The following is a 20,080-nucleotide window of genomic DNA, read 5'->3' as shown; positions in this document are numbered from 1 at the left end:
CTCTCTACCTACAGACGTATGTGCCATTTCTCTGGGCACAGACACTGGGAACACGAGGCGGTGGGTAAGGTGGGGGACACACACACAGCCTCCTGCCCACACGTGATGTGTTTTGCTTGGTACCTGCCCCTCCAGAACCAGCCCTTTCACATCTGGTCAGGAAATTTCCATCTTCCTTTTTGTTATTTCCCAAGAGGGGTGGGAAATTTTTCTCATCTAAGATTCTCTATCCCTTTCTCCCAAACGGCCCGTACAAGCTGCTGGCTCAAAGGTACCAATACAGGAGTGTGTGTGTGTGTGGTTTTTTTTTTTTAAAAAAGATGATCAGTAAGGGGATCTTAACCCTTGACTTGGTGTTATCAGCACCACACTCTCCCAAGTGAGCCACGGGCAAGCCCAGGTGTGTGTGTTTGAGGGGAATTGGGGGCGTGGTCTGGCTTTAAAGAGAGAAGGCTGGTTTGCACAGGAAAGTGTCACAGGCTCAGCACTAAGACAAGACGCAGGTATAGACACTTTTCATTTGGAGAGATCTAGATAGGCTTGAGATGACACAGGCCGTCCCACCCCCTCCTCTGGCCAATCCTAGCCCGAAGGCCTTCAGTGACCGTAGCACAGTGACATCTTCAGTCTGGTTGTCTCCACAGCTGCCGCCTCAAACCTGCCCACATCTCTCCCATTTCCTTTCTCATTCATGCCCCATGCTTGGTGGCAACTTCTGAACGTCCGCTTCCCAAGCTGGGGTGCTATCTGAGCTTCTCCTGCTCAGGTGGCCCTGACCTCTCTGCCTCGTCACAGCCTTGGCCATTGTCTTGCCAGGGGCCCCACCAGCCCCACCTGCTGGGTCTCCGTGCAGAAGCTTACTCTCTGCCAACACTTTGCCAACTCGCAGAGCAGGGAAGGAAACCGCCCGCTGCCTCTCCCGGGGCTGACCACCTCTTTTCCTTTGCTGTCCTCCAGAGACTGGGGGTGAGCTGCAGCAGCCGTATGCCCAGCTGCCTGGAAATGGAATCTGTATCAGTGATGTCACCCCTGCCAATCCATTGCCATGAAACAGAAGACTCACTTCAGTGAGATCAAATGAGAACCCAGAGCGGAACATCCACGATAGTCAATCCTGTCTTTACCTCTAGGACTGAAAGGGTGGGTGGGTGACACGAAGCAGGGAATGGAGAGGGTGGGAAATGACCATTTTAACGAGGAAAAACTGAGGCTCAGAAATGCTTCAAAGCCATCCCAGCTTCAATGGGCTGGCCGGTCAGCTCAGTTAGTTCGAGTCCGGTGTTATGACACCAAGGTCAAGGGTTTGGATCCCCATACTAGCCAGCCACCAAAAAACAACAATAATCAGCTTCTAAGGCTGGAGACTAACACTGGCACTTGGACCTGAAGCCACAGAAAATGTCCTTTCCCTCAGATATGATCTTCCTGTGTGGAAGCTCCCTGGGTTCGCTCAGATGGGCCCCCCTTGAGCAGAGCAGGGAGACTTGGCAGCCCGGGTACAGGGAAGAGGCTGCCCAGCTCTCAATGGCTTCCCCTGGGGGGTGCCGCCCGCCCGCCAACTGGCTTAGGATGAGCAGGACCCAAATCACTCAGTCTCCTTGGCACAGACCCAGGGTCTTGGAGAGCTACAGTCCAAAGCCACAAGCTTGCCTTCCTCCAGGCCCCCGCAGTTGAGATTGGGGTTGTTCCCGTCTTCTGGGAATCTGGGAAGGGCGAGAGAGAAAAGAGGGAGACGCTCAGGGGGCGGGGGCGTCCTTTCCCGTGCAGCCCCTCCTGGCCCGTGCCTGTTCCCTCCACTGGCCCAGCGCTGTGTACTTCACTGCACAGAGGGAGGGGGCTGTCTGGAAAGAGTCTCAACTAGGAGCCTTGAGGATGTCCCCTGGCTGGTCAGCTGTGTGGCACTGGGTGAACCACCAAACCACTCTGAGCTTCAGACCCCGTATCTGTAAGACGAGGGTGACAATGCACTGGGAAACCCAAATATGACACGGAGTAACAGAGAGTAAACAAACCCAGGTCCCTGAGCATGTGTGTGGGGTTGGTGTCCCGAGTGGGGTGGAGCAGGAGGCTGCATTTGGGGACAGAAGGAGGATCCAGAATAGCAGAGGGGGAGGAGGTCCTGGAGAGGAGGGAGAAAGCCCACGGTCACTCACAGCTGCGGTGGCAGAGGGGTCCCATCAATCCAGTGCCAGCCCTGCCGGCCTCGCTGGACCCCCATCCAGGAGTCCTTGGTGACTGCATATCTAATCAGGAGTCCCTGAGGGAGAAAAGCAGACTGGTCACTCTTCTCTGGACAGTGGCATGGCTCACCTGGATGTCTGTTTCCCCTGAGGCTTGTACAGGATCCAGCTCGCCAATCCAAGGAGAGAATCAGCTCAGCCCAACACTCGCACAACACCAATGATTGGGAAAGTTATGCTGGACGCCTGCTGGTTGCCAAGCAAGCTTGCTGGTGCTCAGGACTGGGGACCAGAAATGAGGGCGATCCCATCTCAGCCCTCAAGGGGATGTGAATGCCAATCACCACAGAGCGTTGCACTACAGGAGTCAAGTGGGCAGAAAAACAAACAAGCTCAGAGAAGGGGTCGGAAAGGGGAGGCTACAAAGCAGGTCCAGATAACAGCAAATAGACTAACTGGGCTGCAGGTGCCCCTGCAGAGGGTTGCCTGGGAGCAGATTAACAATATGATTGCCAACGAGAGCACAAACTACGTTGTTGTGTGGGTTCAGTGCAATAGTATTTATTTTTGGTCACTGGCCTGTTTGGGGATCTGAACCCTTGACCTTGATGTTGTAACACTGTGCTCTAGCCAACTGAGCTAACCGGCCAGCCCTAAGTGCAATAGCATTAAAGCCATTAAAAAAAGGCAAGCATGAAGACCAGCTAAAAAGGCTGAATGAAAACTGTGTCATGACCATAATAATAAAAAATGTAAGCACATGGATTTAGACACACAGGGAACAACAAAGGCCAAAATAAGTATGTTACAGATCTAACAGAGATGATTTTTTTCTTTTAAATATTTGTCCTGAATGTCATGTTATTTTTAACAATGAGCAAAAAGACAATATTTTAAAAAATGCATTTAAGATGTTTAAGTTGGAAAAAAAGGTTTAAATATTATAAGTCACAGTGTGGGAACTAGGGGGTCAGTTCAGTCTTCCTGGAACGTAATCGGGGTTACGTAAGAAGAGGAGCAACTCCATTCCCGTTGCTCGAATGGATGACTCCACTTTGAGAAATAAATCTGAGAATATAAAGGGGAGAAAATGAAACTTATCCAAAGTTAACAAGGTGCTATTTATAAAGAAAAAATTGAAACTACCCAAATGCTCAGCAATCAGGAAATAACTAGACAAATTATGGGATGTCAACATGATGGAAAATTACCATGCTATTAAAAATGACAAGTGCATAGAAAATGTATCATACAGGAAATGTAAACAGGAAATCATGCCAAGTAAAAGAAAAACAGCAGACCGCACCAGCAAGTACACATGGCTTACAACGACATGAGAGAAGCCAGTGGCAATTTCCAGGCTGGTGATCCTTACCCTTCTCGAATCCCACAGACCAGACTGTGTATGACAAGGGAGTCGTGAGTGGGCAAACAGATAAAGTGCACACACAGCCTTTCCTTGGCGGGTCATCTCCTCCCCTGCTGGACTCCGCTGGCCGGGCCTGCGGGTAGGCTGGGCAGGACAGCCTGGAGAGGAGGGGGGACCCCACGCTGTGCTGAGTGGGCCTTCCCGGGAGCAACCAGCTGCCGGCTCGGGAAGGCACATGAGGGCTCGGACTGGGACCATCACTGCACAGAGTAGAGCTCTGGGGCCAGGCTGCCTCATATTCAAATTCTGGATCCAGGACTGTGAGCCATGTGACATCAAGTTACCCAGCTTTCAGAGCTCCGGTGTATTCCTTTGTAAACTGGGGAGGATGTGTGTTATCAGGCTTGAGATGATAAGGACAGAGCCAAAGGCACACAGCACACACTCATCAAATGTCCTCCTGTCCCTGACATGTGGTGGGCAAAGCCTTGCGCCCCGCCCCCAATGCACAGGACCTCACCTGATGCTCACAGCCACTCCAGGAGGATCCTGTCCTTTCTGTCTGAGCTCAGGCCATCTGCTTCTCCCTCCCTTCTCCTCTGTTTCTCCAGATGACAGGAGCTGAAGGCCTGTCCCCATCCAGCCCCACCTGTTCCATTCCACTCTTCTTTTCCTTGCAGCTCATAATCCTGTTCTCATTGTTAGCAAAAGGCATGGTTCAGAGTGATAAATTTCTGAGTAACTGATGGCTCCGAGGACTGCTCCCTCAGATGGCACGACCCTGGGGCTGCCACTGCCTTCAGCGGTGGCTTCTCCAACTTTTGTCTCCAATGTCAGGAGAGGGAATGTGGTCCTGAGTGGAATGGAGTAGAAATCTCATATTTTACATCTTAAAATTAAGATAAATTATTTTCTATGCCTTTGTGCATCTCTTTTAAAATTATGGTAAAATATTTGTAACATAAAATTTACCATTTTAAGTGTACAATCGAAGGGCATTAAGTACATCCGCATTAAGTTGTGAAACCATCACCATCACAACCATCCACCTCCAGAACTTTCTCATCTTCCCAAACCAAAACTCCATACTCACTAAGCACTAACCCCATTCGCTGTCCCCCAGCCCCCAGAAACCACCCTCTATTTTCTGTCTTCATTCATTTCTGTTTTAATATTTAAATGTTTCAAATGACTTAATTTTCTCAGCCCTAGGATGTATATTTATTCATGTTTTAATGTTTTTGAAATCAAGATGTGGCTTATATTCAATGAGTGCAGTTAAGGGAGCTTTTTCCCTCCTTCACATCCAAAACAAAGCTGTTCTTAAACCAGAGGTGAGTCTAAAGACTGACGCATAGGTAGCACTGAAACTTTCTCCTGTTCTCTAATCCTGAGCAAACTGGCTCTTGGGGAAGATGAGCCATGTTTATCCTGTAGCTGTGGCCTCCTGGCATGTCCAAGGCTTGTGCAGCCCAGCTCATGTGTGAGTTTGTGTGCGTGTCTCCTCGGCTGCTCCTCCATTCCTGTCAACACCTCCTGGAGCTTCTGGCCCTTGTCCCAAATTCAGGATTCCAGAGCTCTGCAGTCATCATATTCTAGACTTTAACTGCATCGATCCCAAATCTTAGCTCCAATCTTTTCGCAGGGAAGGATTTTATCCAGACTCTGATATATTTCCTGCATACTTACTTGTGATTAATCCTGAATGCTTCATTTAAAAAAAATTCTTTATCTCAGGTTCTGTTTGTAATTTGGATCATTAAACCCATCTCCCCCTTTGAGGACCCACCAACAACAGGGAGGCGATTTGCTCAACCAAGGTCCACGATGATTCTGGGTCGAGCCTGTCATGGGAGCTGGAGGGCAGGGGTGTTGTTTGACCACTTCCTTGTGGCACTTGCTGCACCTGATCGGTCTGTCTCAGCAGATGGAAACATTGTGTGGGCTGCTAAATCCCTGCCCAGCTAGGCCTCCAACCCCAGCTCCAGACACTCTCTAGGGACCCTTTCTTCATTTTGTAGATGCCACCAGCCTGGGCCACTCTGTGCAGGAGTCTGGGACAGTTTTTCTGCACAGCCTGTTCTCATCTAAATTATAACAACTCAGGGCCCCACCCAGGCCTTGGGTGGAAACCATTCTACACCGAGCTCCTCTTGCCCTCATGGGCTACAATTCCTGCAGCATATTCCCCCAATCCCAGCGTCCACCATTTGTAGAGCATTTAGAAAATAAAGAAAGCTTTACAGAAGAAAATAAAACCAGTTGTGATCTTGCCTCCCAGTGGTAATCACAACTAAAATATTATTATATTTCCTTTCAGTCTTTTTTCTTTATGTATGTATTTACCATATTGAGATCACAGGCTTGATTTTTTTCAGTCTACAGCATGTCTTTTTCATTTCCCCGTGTTTTTTATTTTTGAAAAATAATGTTATTCCTGCTTACAAAATAATCCATGTTCATTGTAAAACATCATCTCCAGCAGATTTTTACGTGGGAAAAATGGGAAACAAAGGAACCTTTCCTCAGTCTGCTGTGGGAGTTGGGAGAGGTCCTGGCCCCAGTGCTGGTCATGGCCTGATGTGGTCTCATGGGGAGGGGGACAGGGGTCTGAGCCAGGCCACCTGCTGAAAATATCATCTCTAACACTCTGTGATCTGAGGCAAGTTACTCAGATTTTCTCTGCCTCCAGATTCCTTACTGATGAAATAGAAAAAAGAATCAATATCTGTGCCATAGTGCTGTTTGGTCTTTACGATAAAAGTGTTCTTTTCTGAACATATAAAATTTGATACAAATCAAATACCATGCTTATCAGTCTTACGTATTGAGATTTCGTTAGAGTTATGGGAAGAATTGTGTCCCCCTAAAGTTTGTCTGTTGGAGCCCTAACCCCCAGCATCTCAGAATGTGACTGTATTTGGAGTCATGCCTTTAAGAGGTGAGTAAGTGAAAATGTGGCCGTTCAGGTGGCCTTAATCCAGTCTGACTGGTGACTTTATGAGGAAATTTATACACACTATGAAGGAGAGACACTAGGGATGCAAGAGCACGGAGGGATTACCACGTGGGTCACTGCCATGTGGAGGATCGTGACACGAGGGATTGCCACATGAGGGGCTGCCACATGTGGGAATCACCACGTGTGCCTGTGGCCACGCTGCAGGCAGCACAGCGAGGACTCAGGTAAGGTCTGTTTGATCCCATTACCCACCACGTGTGCAGTAAAGCCAAGTTCAAGTAGGATATTTAATGATCTGGGAAAAAGCTCATCACATTTTGTTAAGTGAAAAAAAACAGATTATAAAATAGCACATCCCTCTTTGTTTTAAAGAAAAAGTTAAATATATATATCCTAGAAGAAAATCTGGAAACAAATATTTCAAAGTATGATGTTAGTGCTTATCTGTCTGGGTTCAAGATAATGAATGAAACTTATTTTCTTTCTAATTGTTTCCATTTCCAAATTTTTTGCATTGGCCATATTACTTAATGAGAGAAAAAATACAGCAATGAGAAATATTGGGGCTGGCTGGTTAGTTCAGTTTGTTAGAGCACGGTGTTGTAACACCAAGGTCAAGGATTTGGTTCCCATACTGGCCAGCTGCCAAAAGAAAAAAGAAAAAAAAGAAAAGAAATACTGGTGTGTGTATTGAAGAATTCACCTCCTACCCTGTCCCTCCAAGAGTTCTCAAGGGGCTCCTCTTAGCTCCTCCAGGGCAAGCACTGCAAGCAGCTGGCAGGTCAGGTCCAACAGCCAGTTCTTTGGGGCTCTGTGTCCCTACTCTCACTCAGTGTCTGCCCTCACGTGAGGTGGCACGAACAGAGCTGGAGAGCAGAAGTCTCAGAGAGACATGGGTATGATGGCAAAAGTGGGAGGATGCAGGGGTGGGAAGCTGAACACAGGGTGGTCTGCCAGGCCACAGGCTTTTCTGAATTGTCTGTCACCTCAGACATGGCAGCTCCTGACCCCTGATCCCAGGGCAGAGCCTGGAAAAAAAGGACAAAAAATAGGAGGAGACAATAGCAGATGAGAAATAATAAGAAACTTCTGGAAGCTGGACAACTGTCACTGGCTTTTCAGACCCCCAAAATCTCAGTGGTCTTAAAGGAAAGGGTAGAGCGGGAAACAGGCCAATTTGTATTGAGAAGGCCCAAGAAATAACGGGTCCCTCTGAAGGCTAAGGTATAGGAAAAAGGGTTTGGAAAGAGAAGTGGCTGAATATCTATAAAAGAAGTGGTTAGGACCTCCCTCCCCTCATGCACTCACCTCCCCTATGTAGCCAGGGAACTAGTAAGTATCTTCAGAAAGATGAACCACAGGGGCTTTTAAGATCTAGTACACCAGGTTCAGCTAAGGGTGAGGGTGCTTAAGCTAAAAAGGGAGAGATTAAGTGCTACACACTTAGAGGTGAAACCTCTGCCTTCTTTCTCTACTCCTGGAATGCTGACAGCTTGACATTCACTAAGAAAATAACCGAGTTCCTGCCTGACTTCCATATTGCAAAGCCTGCCTCTAAAAAAGTCTGATGTACCTAGTTGCCCCAACCCTACCACCTCTGATACAGAGCTTCCAGTCTACGATTTAGTGCCTTACTCTCAATTATGACAGCTGAGGATCACCAGACATTAAGGAAATTTTCTAAAATGGAAAAGACAAAAAACAATAAACAGAATAAAAGGTACTCAGAAAAACAGAGACAGTGCAGGGAGCAGAGGAAAATTTCAAAAACACTAAAATTTAACATCCACAATAAGATGAGAAAAGATATTGCATCTATGAAACAGGAACAGGACACCATAAAAAAGAAACATTTGAAGGACCAAAAAGAGTTCATAAAATGAGAAAGTAGAAGAAATAAAAATAAAGACCCACAAAGGATTACATTTGTTAAATTTCAGAACACTAAGAAGACTCTGAAATTTTCCAGAGAAGAAAAAAAAAAAGAGTCACATACAGAGGATTGGGAATCAACCTAAGGAACCAACAAACAAAGAAACCAAACAGTAAATCAGAAAGCAAGGAACAAAAGACACCTAAGACAACCAAACAACCAATAAAATGCTAGGAATAAATCAACACCTTTCAATAACAACTCTTAATGTTAAAGGCTTAAATTCCCCAATTAAAAGACACAGACTGCCTGACTGGATCAAAAAGCAGGACCCAACTATATGCTGCCTACAAGAGACCCACCTCACCCATAAAGATTCACACAGACTAAGAGTGAAAGGATGGAAAAAGATTTACCATGCAAACAGAAAAGAAAAACGAGCTGGAGTGGCTATTCTTATATCTGACAAAATAGACTTTAAACTAAAAACCATAAAAAGAGACAATGAGGGACACTACTTAATGATAAAAGGACTGATCCATCAAGAAGACATAACAATCATAAATATGTACGCACCCAATGTTGGAGCAGCCAGATTTATAAAACAAACTCTATTAGACCTAAAGAAGGAAATAGACACTAATACCATAACAGCAGGGGACCTGAACACTCCACTGTCAATATTAGACAGATCATCTAGGCAAAGAATCAGTAGAGAAACACAAGATCTAAACAAGACTCTAGACCAATTGGAATTGGCAGATATCTACAGAACATTCCACCCAACAACCTCAGAATATTCATTCTTCTCATCAGCACATGGATCATTCTCCAGGATAGATCACATATTAGGTCACAAATCAAGTCTCAATAAATTCAAAAAAATTGCAATTATCCCATGTATCTTCTCAGACCACAATGGATTAAAACTAGAAATTAATAACAAACAAAACTCTGGAAACTATACAAACACATGGAAATTAAACAGCATTCTACTTAATGACATATGGGTCCAAGAAGAAATCAAGCAGGAAATCAAAAAGTTTATTGAAACTAATGAAAACAATGATACATCATACCAAAACCTGTGGGATACTGCAAAAGCAGTATTGAGGGGAAAATTTATTGCATTAAATGCTCACTTCAGAAGAATGGAAAGATGGCAAGTGAACAACCTAACACTTCACCTTAAAGAACTAGAAAAACAAGAACAATCCAATCCTAAAGTTAGCAGACGGAAAGAAATCATTAAGATCAGAGCAGAACTGAATGAAATTGAAAACCAAAAAACAATTCAAAAGATCAACGAATCAAAAAGTTGGTTTTTTGAAAAGATAAATAAAATTGACAAACCATTAGCATGGCTAACAAAAAAAAGAAGAGAGAAGACTCAAATAACCAAAATTAGAAATGAAAAAGGCGATATTACAACTGATTCATCTGAAATACAAGGAATCATTCGAGACTACTATAAACAACTATACGCCAACAAATTTGAAAATCTGGAGGAAATGGATAAATTTCTGGACACACACAAGCTCCCAAAACTGAACCGTGAAGACGTAGAAAATTTGAACAGACCAATAACAATAAAGGAGATTGAAGCTGTTATCAGAAGGCTCCCAACAAAGAAAAGCCCAGGACCAGATGGATTCACAGCAGAATTTTACCAAACATTCAAAGAGGAATTGACACCGATTCTTTACAAACTATTCCAAAAGATTGAAACGGACGCAAATCTCCCAATCTCATTCTATGAAGCAAACATCATCCTGATACCAAAACCAGGTAAAGATATAACCAAAAAAGAAAACTACAGGCCGATATCCTTGATGAATATAGATGCAAAAATCCTCACTAAAATACTAGCAAACAGAATACAGCAACACATACGAAAAATTATTCATCACGATCAAGTGGGATTCATCCCAGGGATGCAAGGTTGGTTCAACATACGCAAATCAATAAATGTGATACACCATATTAATAAACTCAAACACAAGGACCATATGATCATCTCTATAGATGCTGAAAAAGCATTTGATAAAGTTCAGCACTCATTCATGACAAAGACCCTCTATAAGTTAGGTATAGAGGGAAAGTATCTCAACATAATTAAAGCCATATATGACAAACCCACTGCCAATATCATCCTGAATGGGGAAAAGCTGAAAGCTTTTCCTTTAAGAACAGGCACTAGACAAGGATGCCCACTCTCACCACTCCTATTCAACATAGTGTTGGAAGTACTAGCCAGAGCAATCAGAGAAGAGAAGGAAATAAAGGGCATCCAGATTGGAAAAGATGAAGTCAAACTGTCCCTGTTTGCAGATGACATGATCCTATATATCGAACAGCCTAAAACCTCTACAAAAAAACTCTTGGAATTGATAAATGATTTCAGCACAGTAGCAGGATACAAAATCAACACACAAAAATCAGTAGCATTTCTTTTCTCCAATAGTGAACATGCAGAAGGAGAAATCAAGAAAGCCTGCCCATTTATAATAGCCACCAAAAAAATAAAATACTTAGGAATTGAGTTAACCAAGGAGGTGAAAAATCTCTATAATGAGAACTACAAACCACTGCTGAGAGAAATTAGAGAGGATACAAGAAGATGGAAAGATATTCCATGCTCTTGGATTGGAAGAATCAACATAGTGAAAATGTCCATACTACCCAAAGTGATATACAAATTCAATGCAATCCCCATCAAAATTCCAAAGACATTTTTCTCAGAAATGGAAAAAACTATTCAGACATTTATATGGAACAATAAAAGACCACGAATAACCAAAGCAATGCTCAGCAAAAAAAATAAAGCTGGAGGCATAACACTACCTGACTTTAAGCTATACTACAAAGCTATAATAACCAAAACAGTATGGTACTGGCATAAAAACAGACACACTGACCAATGGAATAGAATAGAGAATCCAGAAATCAACCCACACACTTACTGCCATCTGATCTTTGACAAAGGCACCAAGCCTATTCACTGGGGAAGGGACTGCCTCTTCAGCAAGTGGTGCTGGGATAACTGGATATCGATATGCAGGAGAATGAAACTAGATCCATACCTCTCACCGTATACTAAAATCAACTCAAAATGGATTAAGGATTTAAATATACACCCTGAGACAATAAAACTTCTTAAAGAAAACATAGGGGAAACACTTCAGGAAATGGGACTGGGCACAGACTTCATGAATACGACCCCAAAAGCACGGGCAACCAAAGGAAAAATAAACAAATGGGATTATATCAAACTAAAAAGCTTCTGCACAGCAAAAGAAACAATTAAAAGAGTTAAAAGACAACCAACAGAGTGGGAGAAAATATTTGCAAAATATACATCTGACAAAGGATTAATATCCAGAATATATAAGGAACTCAAACAACTTTACAAGAAGAAAACAAGCAACCCAATTAAAAAATGGGCAAAAGAGCTAAGTAGGCATTTCTCTAAGGAAGATATACAAATGGCCAACAGACATATGAAAAAATGCTCAACATCACTCAGCATCCGGGAAATGCAAATCAAAACCACATTGAGATACCATCTAACCCCAGTTAGGATGGCTAAAATCCAAAAGACTATGAACGATAAATGCTGGCGAGGCTGCGGAGAAAAAGGAACTCTCATACATTGTTGGTGGGACTGCAAAATGGTGCAGCCTCTATGGAAAATGGTATGGAGGTTCCTTAAACAATTGCAAATAGATCTACCATACGACCCAGCCATCCCACTGTTGGGAATATACCCAGAGGAATGGAAATCATCAAGTCGAAGGTATACCTGTTCCCCAATGTTCATCGCAGCACTCTTTACAATAGCCAAGAGTTGGAACCAGCCCAAATGCCCATCATCAGATGAGTGGATACGGAAAATGTGGTACATCTACACAATGGAATACTACTCAGCTATAAAAACGAATGAAATACTGCCATTTGCAACAACATGGATGGACCTTGAGAGAATTATATTAAGTGAAACAAGTCAGGCACAGAAAGAGAAATACCACATGTTCTCACTTATTGGAGGGAGCTAAAAATTAATATATAAATTCACACACACACACACACACACACACACACACACAAACCGGGGGGGGGGGGGAAGAAGATATAACAACCACAATTATTTGAAGTTGATACGACAAGCAAACAGAAAGGACATTGTTGGGGGGGAGGGGGGGAGGGAGAAGGGAGGGAGGTTTTGGTGATGGGGAGCAATAATCAGCTACAATGTATATCGACAAAATAAAATTAAAAAAAAAAAAAAAATCAGATTTCTTAATGGCAAGACCAAGAGGTGGACAGTAATGAAGCGAAGGCTACATACTTCGGTGGAAAAACAGAAAAAAAAAAATTTCCAACCTAGAATTCTATACCCAGCCAAGCTATCAATCAATGGAGAGGTTAAAATAAAAGTATCTTCAGACATAAAAGACCTCAAGAAATTTACTTCTCATGCACTTTTTCCCCCCTGGGAAGTTTACAGAGGATATGCTCCACCAAGAAAAGGATATTAACCAGGAAAAAGAAACATATGGGATCTAGGAGACAGGGGATCCCACATAGGAAAGAGGCAAAAGGCATCTTGAGGATGCAGGTGAACAGAAATCCCAAGTCAATAGCTATATGGCAGGCCCGGTCACCAACTAGTCCAGACTGGGTTAAAAGCCACATTTCAGGAGGTTACGTGGCCCAGTGTCACTATCCTTTCTTCTGTTTTTTTCGAAAGGCCCATTGTGCCTCACTCACCTTGACTTTCAGATCACACTCTCTTGTCACATACTCTCACAGCACTGTGCACCCTCCCTTCACAGCACAGACCAGTGCAGTAATTAAACATCTATTTCTATGATTTCCTGATGGCTGTCTGCCCCCCACGCTGCCCTTTAGCCTTGTGAAGGTGGAGGCTGCACTATGCCGCTCATCACTGAATCTCCAGTGCCGAACACAGAGCAGGTGCTCAGTAAATATTTATTAAAGCACAACCTGAAGGCATGCTGCATTTTCATGCATATGAGAATAGCTAATACAAATTCTTGGTAACTGCCCTTAGGTAAAATTAAGCCAAGGATTGGTGAGAATGTAAAATGGTACAGCTGCTGTGGAAAACAGTATGATGATTCCTCAAAAAATTGAAAACAGAACTACTATACAATCCAGCAATTCCACTCCTGGGTATAAATCTAAAAGAATTGGAAATAGGGTCTCAAAAAGATATTTGTATACCCATGTTCATAGCAGCATTATTCTTTTTTTTTTCTTTTAAAGATGACTGGTAAGGGGATCGTAACCTTTGGCTTGGTGTTGTCAGCACCACGCTCTCCCATGTGAGCTAACTGGCCATCCCTATATAGGGATCTGAACCCGTGGCCTTGGTGTTATCAGCACCGCACTCTCCCAAGTGAGCCACGGGCCAGCCCTCATAGCAGCATTATTCACAGTAGCAAAACATGGAAACAACCCAAGTGTCTATCAACAGATGAATGGATAAGCAAAATGTGGTGTATACATATATATATATACATACAATGGAATATTATTCAGCCTTATAAAGGAAGGAAACTCTGACACATGCTACAACATGGATGAACCTTGAAGAAATTATGCTAAGTGAAATAAGCCAGTGACAAAAAGACAAAAACTGTAGGATTCCACTAATATGAGGCACTTGGAGTGGTCAAATTCATAGAGACAGAAACCATAGAACCACCATTCTGCTTTCTTTCGGCAGCCCACACCCAGCGGCTTCGTGCACCGCCCAGACTGCACGGCCTTCCTGGGGCCCTGCCCGGCCTCCTTTCCACCCCGAGCCTTGCCACTTCCACGCCTCCAGATTCGCCCAAGGAAGGCCGTGCAGTCTGGGCGGTGCACGAAGCCGCTGGGTGTGGGCTGCCGAAAGAAAGCAGAAAGGTGGTTACCAGGGGGTGGGGAAAGGGGGAGCTGTTTAATGGGCTCAGAGCTTCAGCTGTACAAGATGGAAAAAGTTCAGGAGATGGATGATGGTGATGGTTGCACAACACGACTAAACTGTACACTTAAAATGGTTAAAATGGTAAATTTTATGTTCTGTGTACTTTAACACATTTTAAAAAATGGAAAAAAAAATTAAGCCGAGGACTGGATCCAGTTAATTGGTCTTTTTCTGTAGCCACTCTCAAACCCTCTGATTGAATTACTGTTCATCAAATATTCACTCTGTTTTCCTTTCCCCCGGGGATGGAGGACACTACCCGGTCCCTTTGATGCTGGGCTTGGCCGTGTGATTGCTTTGGCCATGGAAAGCAATCGAACGTCAGCAGATGAGACACGAGCAGCAGCTTAAATGAGGCTTGCTCAGTTCAGCTTGCTCCTGCTTCTGCCACTTTTCTTGCGGAGAGCTTCTCCCAGGTAGACGGAGGGCCCACGGAGCAAACACAAACCCAGCCTGCAGCCTCAAGCCATGTCCCGCCATCTGCGTCCTGACGCCGAGCTGTCCAGCCAAACCCAGCCGAGGTCAGCCTGTCAACAGTTGACCCACAGACCAGCGACCAAGAAATCAATGCTTGCTGTCTTAAATCACTGAGGAGTATTGGGGTGATCTGTTACCCAACAGTGTCACAGCACTACCTGACTGTGCCCACTAAATGTAATTTATTTTCCATACTCCCTCCCAGAAAGGACACATATGTCTCTCCCATCAGGTCTGGCTCCTGAGCTCACTAACTGCGTGACTGCCAGGCTGGATGGGGGCACCCCAGGTCTGCCTCCACTTCTTTGAATAAAGAGCAAATCGAAGACCTTGCTACCTGATGTCTAGTTCCGCTGTATGTCACCTTATTTTTCTGCCCTTGGTGACTTGTATAATGTAGAGCTGGACCAGATCTTGGAGATTCCTTCAGGGCCAGGATTCTGTGCCTGGAATGATAGGTATGCCCTTGACTGGCCGCCCCCTTCTCACCTGGGTGTGGTCCAGCAGGGGAAGGGTAGCCCCCTGGGCTGAGCAGAAAGCCTGGCTGGCGTCCCAGGCCTGTGCCTCTGCAGAGAAGTAGTAGCAGTGCTCCTCGGCCCACATCCAGCCTGGGGGGCATGGCTGGCATCTGGCCCCTGCAAGCACAGACACTGCTGGTGAGCCCTGCGAGATAGCCTGTAACAAGCTAAATGGGGGCATGTTAAAAAATGAACCTAGCCACCCCCTGACTGAGCGGGCAAATCTGGAGGTGTGGAAGTGGCAAGGCTTGGGGTGGAAAGGAGGCCGGGCAGGGCCCAAGGAAGGCCGTGCAGTCTGGGCTGTGCACAAAGACGCTGGGTGTGAGCTGCCATCCAACTGCTGCTCAGGGCGCCCAGGGGGAGCGAGGAACAAATCTTACAAACTTGGCTCAAGCCGGTGTCTTCCCGCAGCATCCCTCCCATGGGGAGGTCTCTTGCCAATCCTCAAAGGTGGTGTAAGGGCTAGACACTGCCCTGGGGGTGGAGCAGCAGGGACAGGAGACCAGAGAGGACACCATACCTGCTCTAGAGGCCAGGGCCACAATGGCCACTGCAGAGATTGCCAGGAGCACAGCCATGACTGCCAGGGCCCAGTGCAGGGACTTCATGTACATGGGCAGCCCTGGGATGGGGGTTGGGGGGGAAGCAAACAGGAAAGACAGATGAGAGGAGACCAACCCAACCGAACCCAACTCAGAGCCATGTGGACTCATCATGCCAGCATGGCACCCACCTCACCTCCCACCCCCTCCCTGGGGCACCAGGACAAACCAGTCCATTTAGGTTAAAACTTTATATTTGGGAGAAAGATGCTAGAAGATGTTCTCCTTCTTAAATAATTAGAGGTAAGATTCTGTTCAAGAAAGAGAACAAATAATTGGCCAAACACCATTTATTGAACATTCAATGCACATTAGACACAGGTACAAATACCGCAAAGAGGGCAAGAGACCTGCACTAAAGAGCTACCAGAATAGGCAAAGACACCAAGGGATAAAACTACAGAACCAGAGAGGAACAAGGCTAGACTGGAGTTGGACAGGCCTGGGTTCAAGATCTGACAATGGCCACTCCAGTGTTCGTGATGTTTTTCCATTTTAACGTCAAAATATCACACATGCCTCTTCAATCTCTCCGGGTCTTGGGTGCCATGAATGAAGCATCATGAAAGAGCGCTTTGCAGGCTTTGGAGCACTGTCCAGCTGTGAGTTGTCAGCAGGAGCATCCCTGCTGCCCAAGGACCAAGTGGAGCAGCTGGCTGGGATGGGGCTGCAGAAAGGAAATGGGCAGCAGAGATGGGCGGGCACACCAGGTGGGAGCAACGGCACAGGCAAACGCTCGCAGAGGGAGCACACTTAAATGCCACATTTAACCCTGCCCTGTTCACAGGAAGCCAGATGGAGAAACTTGGAGAATTAAAGATAACAGGAAGGATTTCAAATGCTTAATCACAGCCAGGGACAGTTATAAATGGCGTTCAACCTGGAAATTCAAACCCCTCTGAAATAACTAAGCAGTCCTGAACTTGTTGGGACACAGAAGTGTGAAAGCAACCACAACAAGAAGAGAACTCTTCTTTTGCAGAAAGCTTGCTGCAAGGGACACAAGATTCACCCAAACAAATCTCAGGGCTGAGGGGCAGCAATGACCCCATGATCAGTGTGAGGGTTATAAGAACACAATCAGCATATTTGCCAAAACCTGAAAAAAAGCTGAGATCATTCTGAATGTTTCATTATTTTGAAAAAACTAATTCCATTAAGAAAACATGTGTATATTAGTATATTATATGCCCACATGTAAGTGCATACACACATATATGATACACACGCATAGACAAAGAAACAGGGACACATTTCCAGGGTTTTCAATAAACCATCATCACTGATATGAAATGTCTAACAGGCAAATGTCTGAAGACAAAAAGTAGATTAGTGGTTGCCCGATTGGAGGGTGATAGCTAAAGGGTAAACAGTTTCCTTTTGAGGCGATGAAAATAATCTAAAATTGATTAAGGTGATGGTTGTACAACTTTGTGAATAGATACTAAAAACCATTGAATTGTACACTTTAAATGGGTAAGCTGTATGGTATGTGAATTATATCTCAATAAAGCTGTTACTCAAAAAAGGGGGATTTGAAAATGCTTGAAATAAAAGATACATGTAAATTGAGAGTTTTAAAATAATAAAAGCAGATCTAAAAAGCCTGAAGAAGAAAAGGAAAATAAATCTACCAGTCAGCTAGATAAATATGGTTGTTGTGGTTGAATACTAAATACAGCTCTGACCTTTTAGAAAACAAAGCAGTAAAGAAATACAGTGGGTTAAAAACTTCTTACGCATCAATCAGCAGGACCCACCTAATTCCAAGCTGCTGAGTTTGCAAATGGCCCCCTGCAGAGCTATCTGTAGCCCCAAACTACCAGCCGGCAGAGGAAGTCTCCACCCCACCCTCCTTTAAGAAGCAATTCTTAATTACACAAGTAATACAAATAAATACACTCTCCTTGTAAAAAACCAAAAATACAGGTGGAGCTAAAATCCCCTTTAATCTGTCTTCTCCCTTCACCCCGTCCTAGACCTTCTCTTTAAATCTACTTCTCTCGGTGCCTTCCACCCATTCCTGATTCCTAAGGGACATCACACACACACACACGCACGCATGCACGCACGCACACACACACGGCACCTCCCTTACTCTCCAGCATCTTCTCTGTGCCCTGGTCTTCCGCTTCTACCCGATCGCCTTTTCGATTGACGGATTAACATCTCATCACACACCCTCTGCGTCCTTTCTCACTGTTCATCCCACCTTAATTTTCCACATTTTGATTCCTCTTCCTGTCCTGCCACTGAAACACCACCTGCTTCCTCCAAGTCAAATGCCATGGCCAGGGGTGGACCCAGGTTTTGTGGGACTTAGTTTATTCAATTTGGGGGCCACCCTCTCTCCCCTCTCTATTTCCTCCATGCACTGAGAACATTCTCCTTCCCATCCCACCAAAATTCTAAGTACCTTTGGAGTTCCAGTGCTGCCCGGCCTTCTCCAGAAGACTCCCTTCTGCCTGTGGCCTCTGTCCTCATTCTCTACCCCACGGTCCGCCCGCCCTACCCCTCTTGCTACATCCCAGACTGCCTTGAGCTTTGGCTTTATGAATGTCTGCCTGGATTGCGGCCACCTGGAGGGCAGGTGCCAGGTTGGACATTTCCTTATATTCTCCTCCACACCAGAGCACTGAGCACAGTTGGGGCTGAGGGCACTAGCAGGCAGGACAACCACTGATATCAAACTCCCTCCCCACTTTCCCCAGAAGGCCAGGGGATAAGAATTTCTGCCATGTACTTACACTCTGAAAGACACTGATGTGCCAGGTGTTGGAGATTCAGTGAAAGTCTTTGCTGCCACTTCCCATACCCCTCAGGGGACACTTAGAAGGAGGCGACTATGACACGTGTGAAGAATGCTGCTGTCAGGAAGCACAAGGGCGAATGACAGCGTGGAACAGGGACACCTAATCCAGTCTTGGGGATCAGAGGAGGTGACTCCAAACCAAGACCTGAAATATTCTCCATCCGAGGATCTAGCTTTTCCCCCAGTTTGAGGCTTTGCAAAGTGATTCCTCTTCTGCCAGCTGCCTGGAGCTGCGCAATGCGGTGGCCGCTGAGTGCCACCATTCAGAGCACCCTCCAGGTCTTTGATCCTTCAGCCATCAGCTGGACAGCTCCTTTGAGGCACGTGCCCAAATCGGTGAGGGAAGAGACAAAGCAGTGACATTCTCAACCCTCTCCAGAGTGGCTTGTTTCCGCTCAGGTTCAAGGGGACTGAGAAACAGCAGGTTATGGCATTACTACATGGGCTCGGGCAAGTCATGGAGCCCCTGCCTTAGTTTCCCCCTCTTGTTAAGGCAACCAGCTTGATCCACAGGCAGAAACCTCTCAGCAGAGTTCCTCAACCAAGCAGTTCCCCTCAGCCTAAGACTCAGCCCTGCACTGGGAAACTGAAGGTTCTTTAACCCCGCATGTCCCAGAAAGCAGAAGGAAAGCGCCAGGCATCAGCACGCACCGGCAGCATTTCTGTCTGGCACCTTCCCCTCCCGCCCACCCTTCTTCAGCCAGGGTCACCTGCATCATCTCTACAGCACTGTTGATGTGATAGCTCTCCCTGATCGTTCAGTCCCAGAATCTGCCTCTCCCCTGACGTCTCACCCAGCATGTGGCACTTTGGACCACACTCTTCTACAAACTCCTTTTTCTGCTTCTGGGCCTCCTGATTCTCCTCGTCCTACCTACGTGTTTCTCACCCAATCTCTTTGGCCAGCTCTTCTTCCTCTTCCTTTAAATGACATTTCTATTTGGAATTCCCCAAGGCATTTTTCATTTATTTCTCCCACACCTCTTCCCACAGGCTCCGTGTTGGAGGGCTATCACGATCCATCACACAGCTACCCAAATCAGCAGCGTGGGAGTCATCCCCACTCTCCCGGTAGCTAACCTGCATCCGATCAGGGGGCCAGCCCACCAATCCTGCCTCTGGAGCCCTCCTCCTACCTCTGCCTTAGATCGAGCCACTTCATGTCTTGCTGAGCACTGCTAACACTTCCTAACTGGTCTCCCCTCCTTCCCTCGTGTGCCTGTCCCAGCCTCCCTCCACGATGCTGTCAGAGCTCACTTTCTAGAATAGAAACCAACCATGTCACCTCGCCACTG

General features: G+C 45.6%; 1 protein-coding gene across 1 annotated transcript in view; it reads right to left on the bottom strand.

Moving 5' to 3' along the window:
- Window positions 1-1,585: 1,585 nt before the first annotated feature.
- KLRG2 (killer cell lectin like receptor G2) overlaps window positions 1,586-20,080 on the bottom strand; it is a 34,066-nt gene continuing 15,571 nt past the window's right edge. Inside the window, exons 4-7 of the mRNA XM_063101008.1 lie at window positions 15,892-15,993; window positions 15,343-15,488; window positions 2,154-2,257; window positions 1,586-1,703 (exon numbers count right to left, since the gene is read on the bottom strand). Coding sequence (XP_062957078.1) covers window positions 1,586-1,703; window positions 2,154-2,257; window positions 15,343-15,488; window positions 15,892-15,993 — 470 coding nt within the window. The remainder of the gene's footprint in view (window positions 1,704-2,153; window positions 2,258-15,342; window positions 15,489-15,891; window positions 15,994-20,080) is intronic.

Source organism: Cynocephalus volans, chromosome 6 (assembly GCF_027409185.1).
Source record: "Cynocephalus volans isolate mCynVol1 chromosome 6, mCynVol1.pri, whole genome shotgun sequence".
In the NCBI taxonomy this organism is placed as follows: Eukaryota; Metazoa; Chordata; class Mammalia; order Dermoptera; family Cynocephalidae; genus Cynocephalus; species Cynocephalus volans.
Note: the sequence above shows the minus strand (reverse complement) of the source record. Positions and strands in the feature narration are given on the sequence as shown.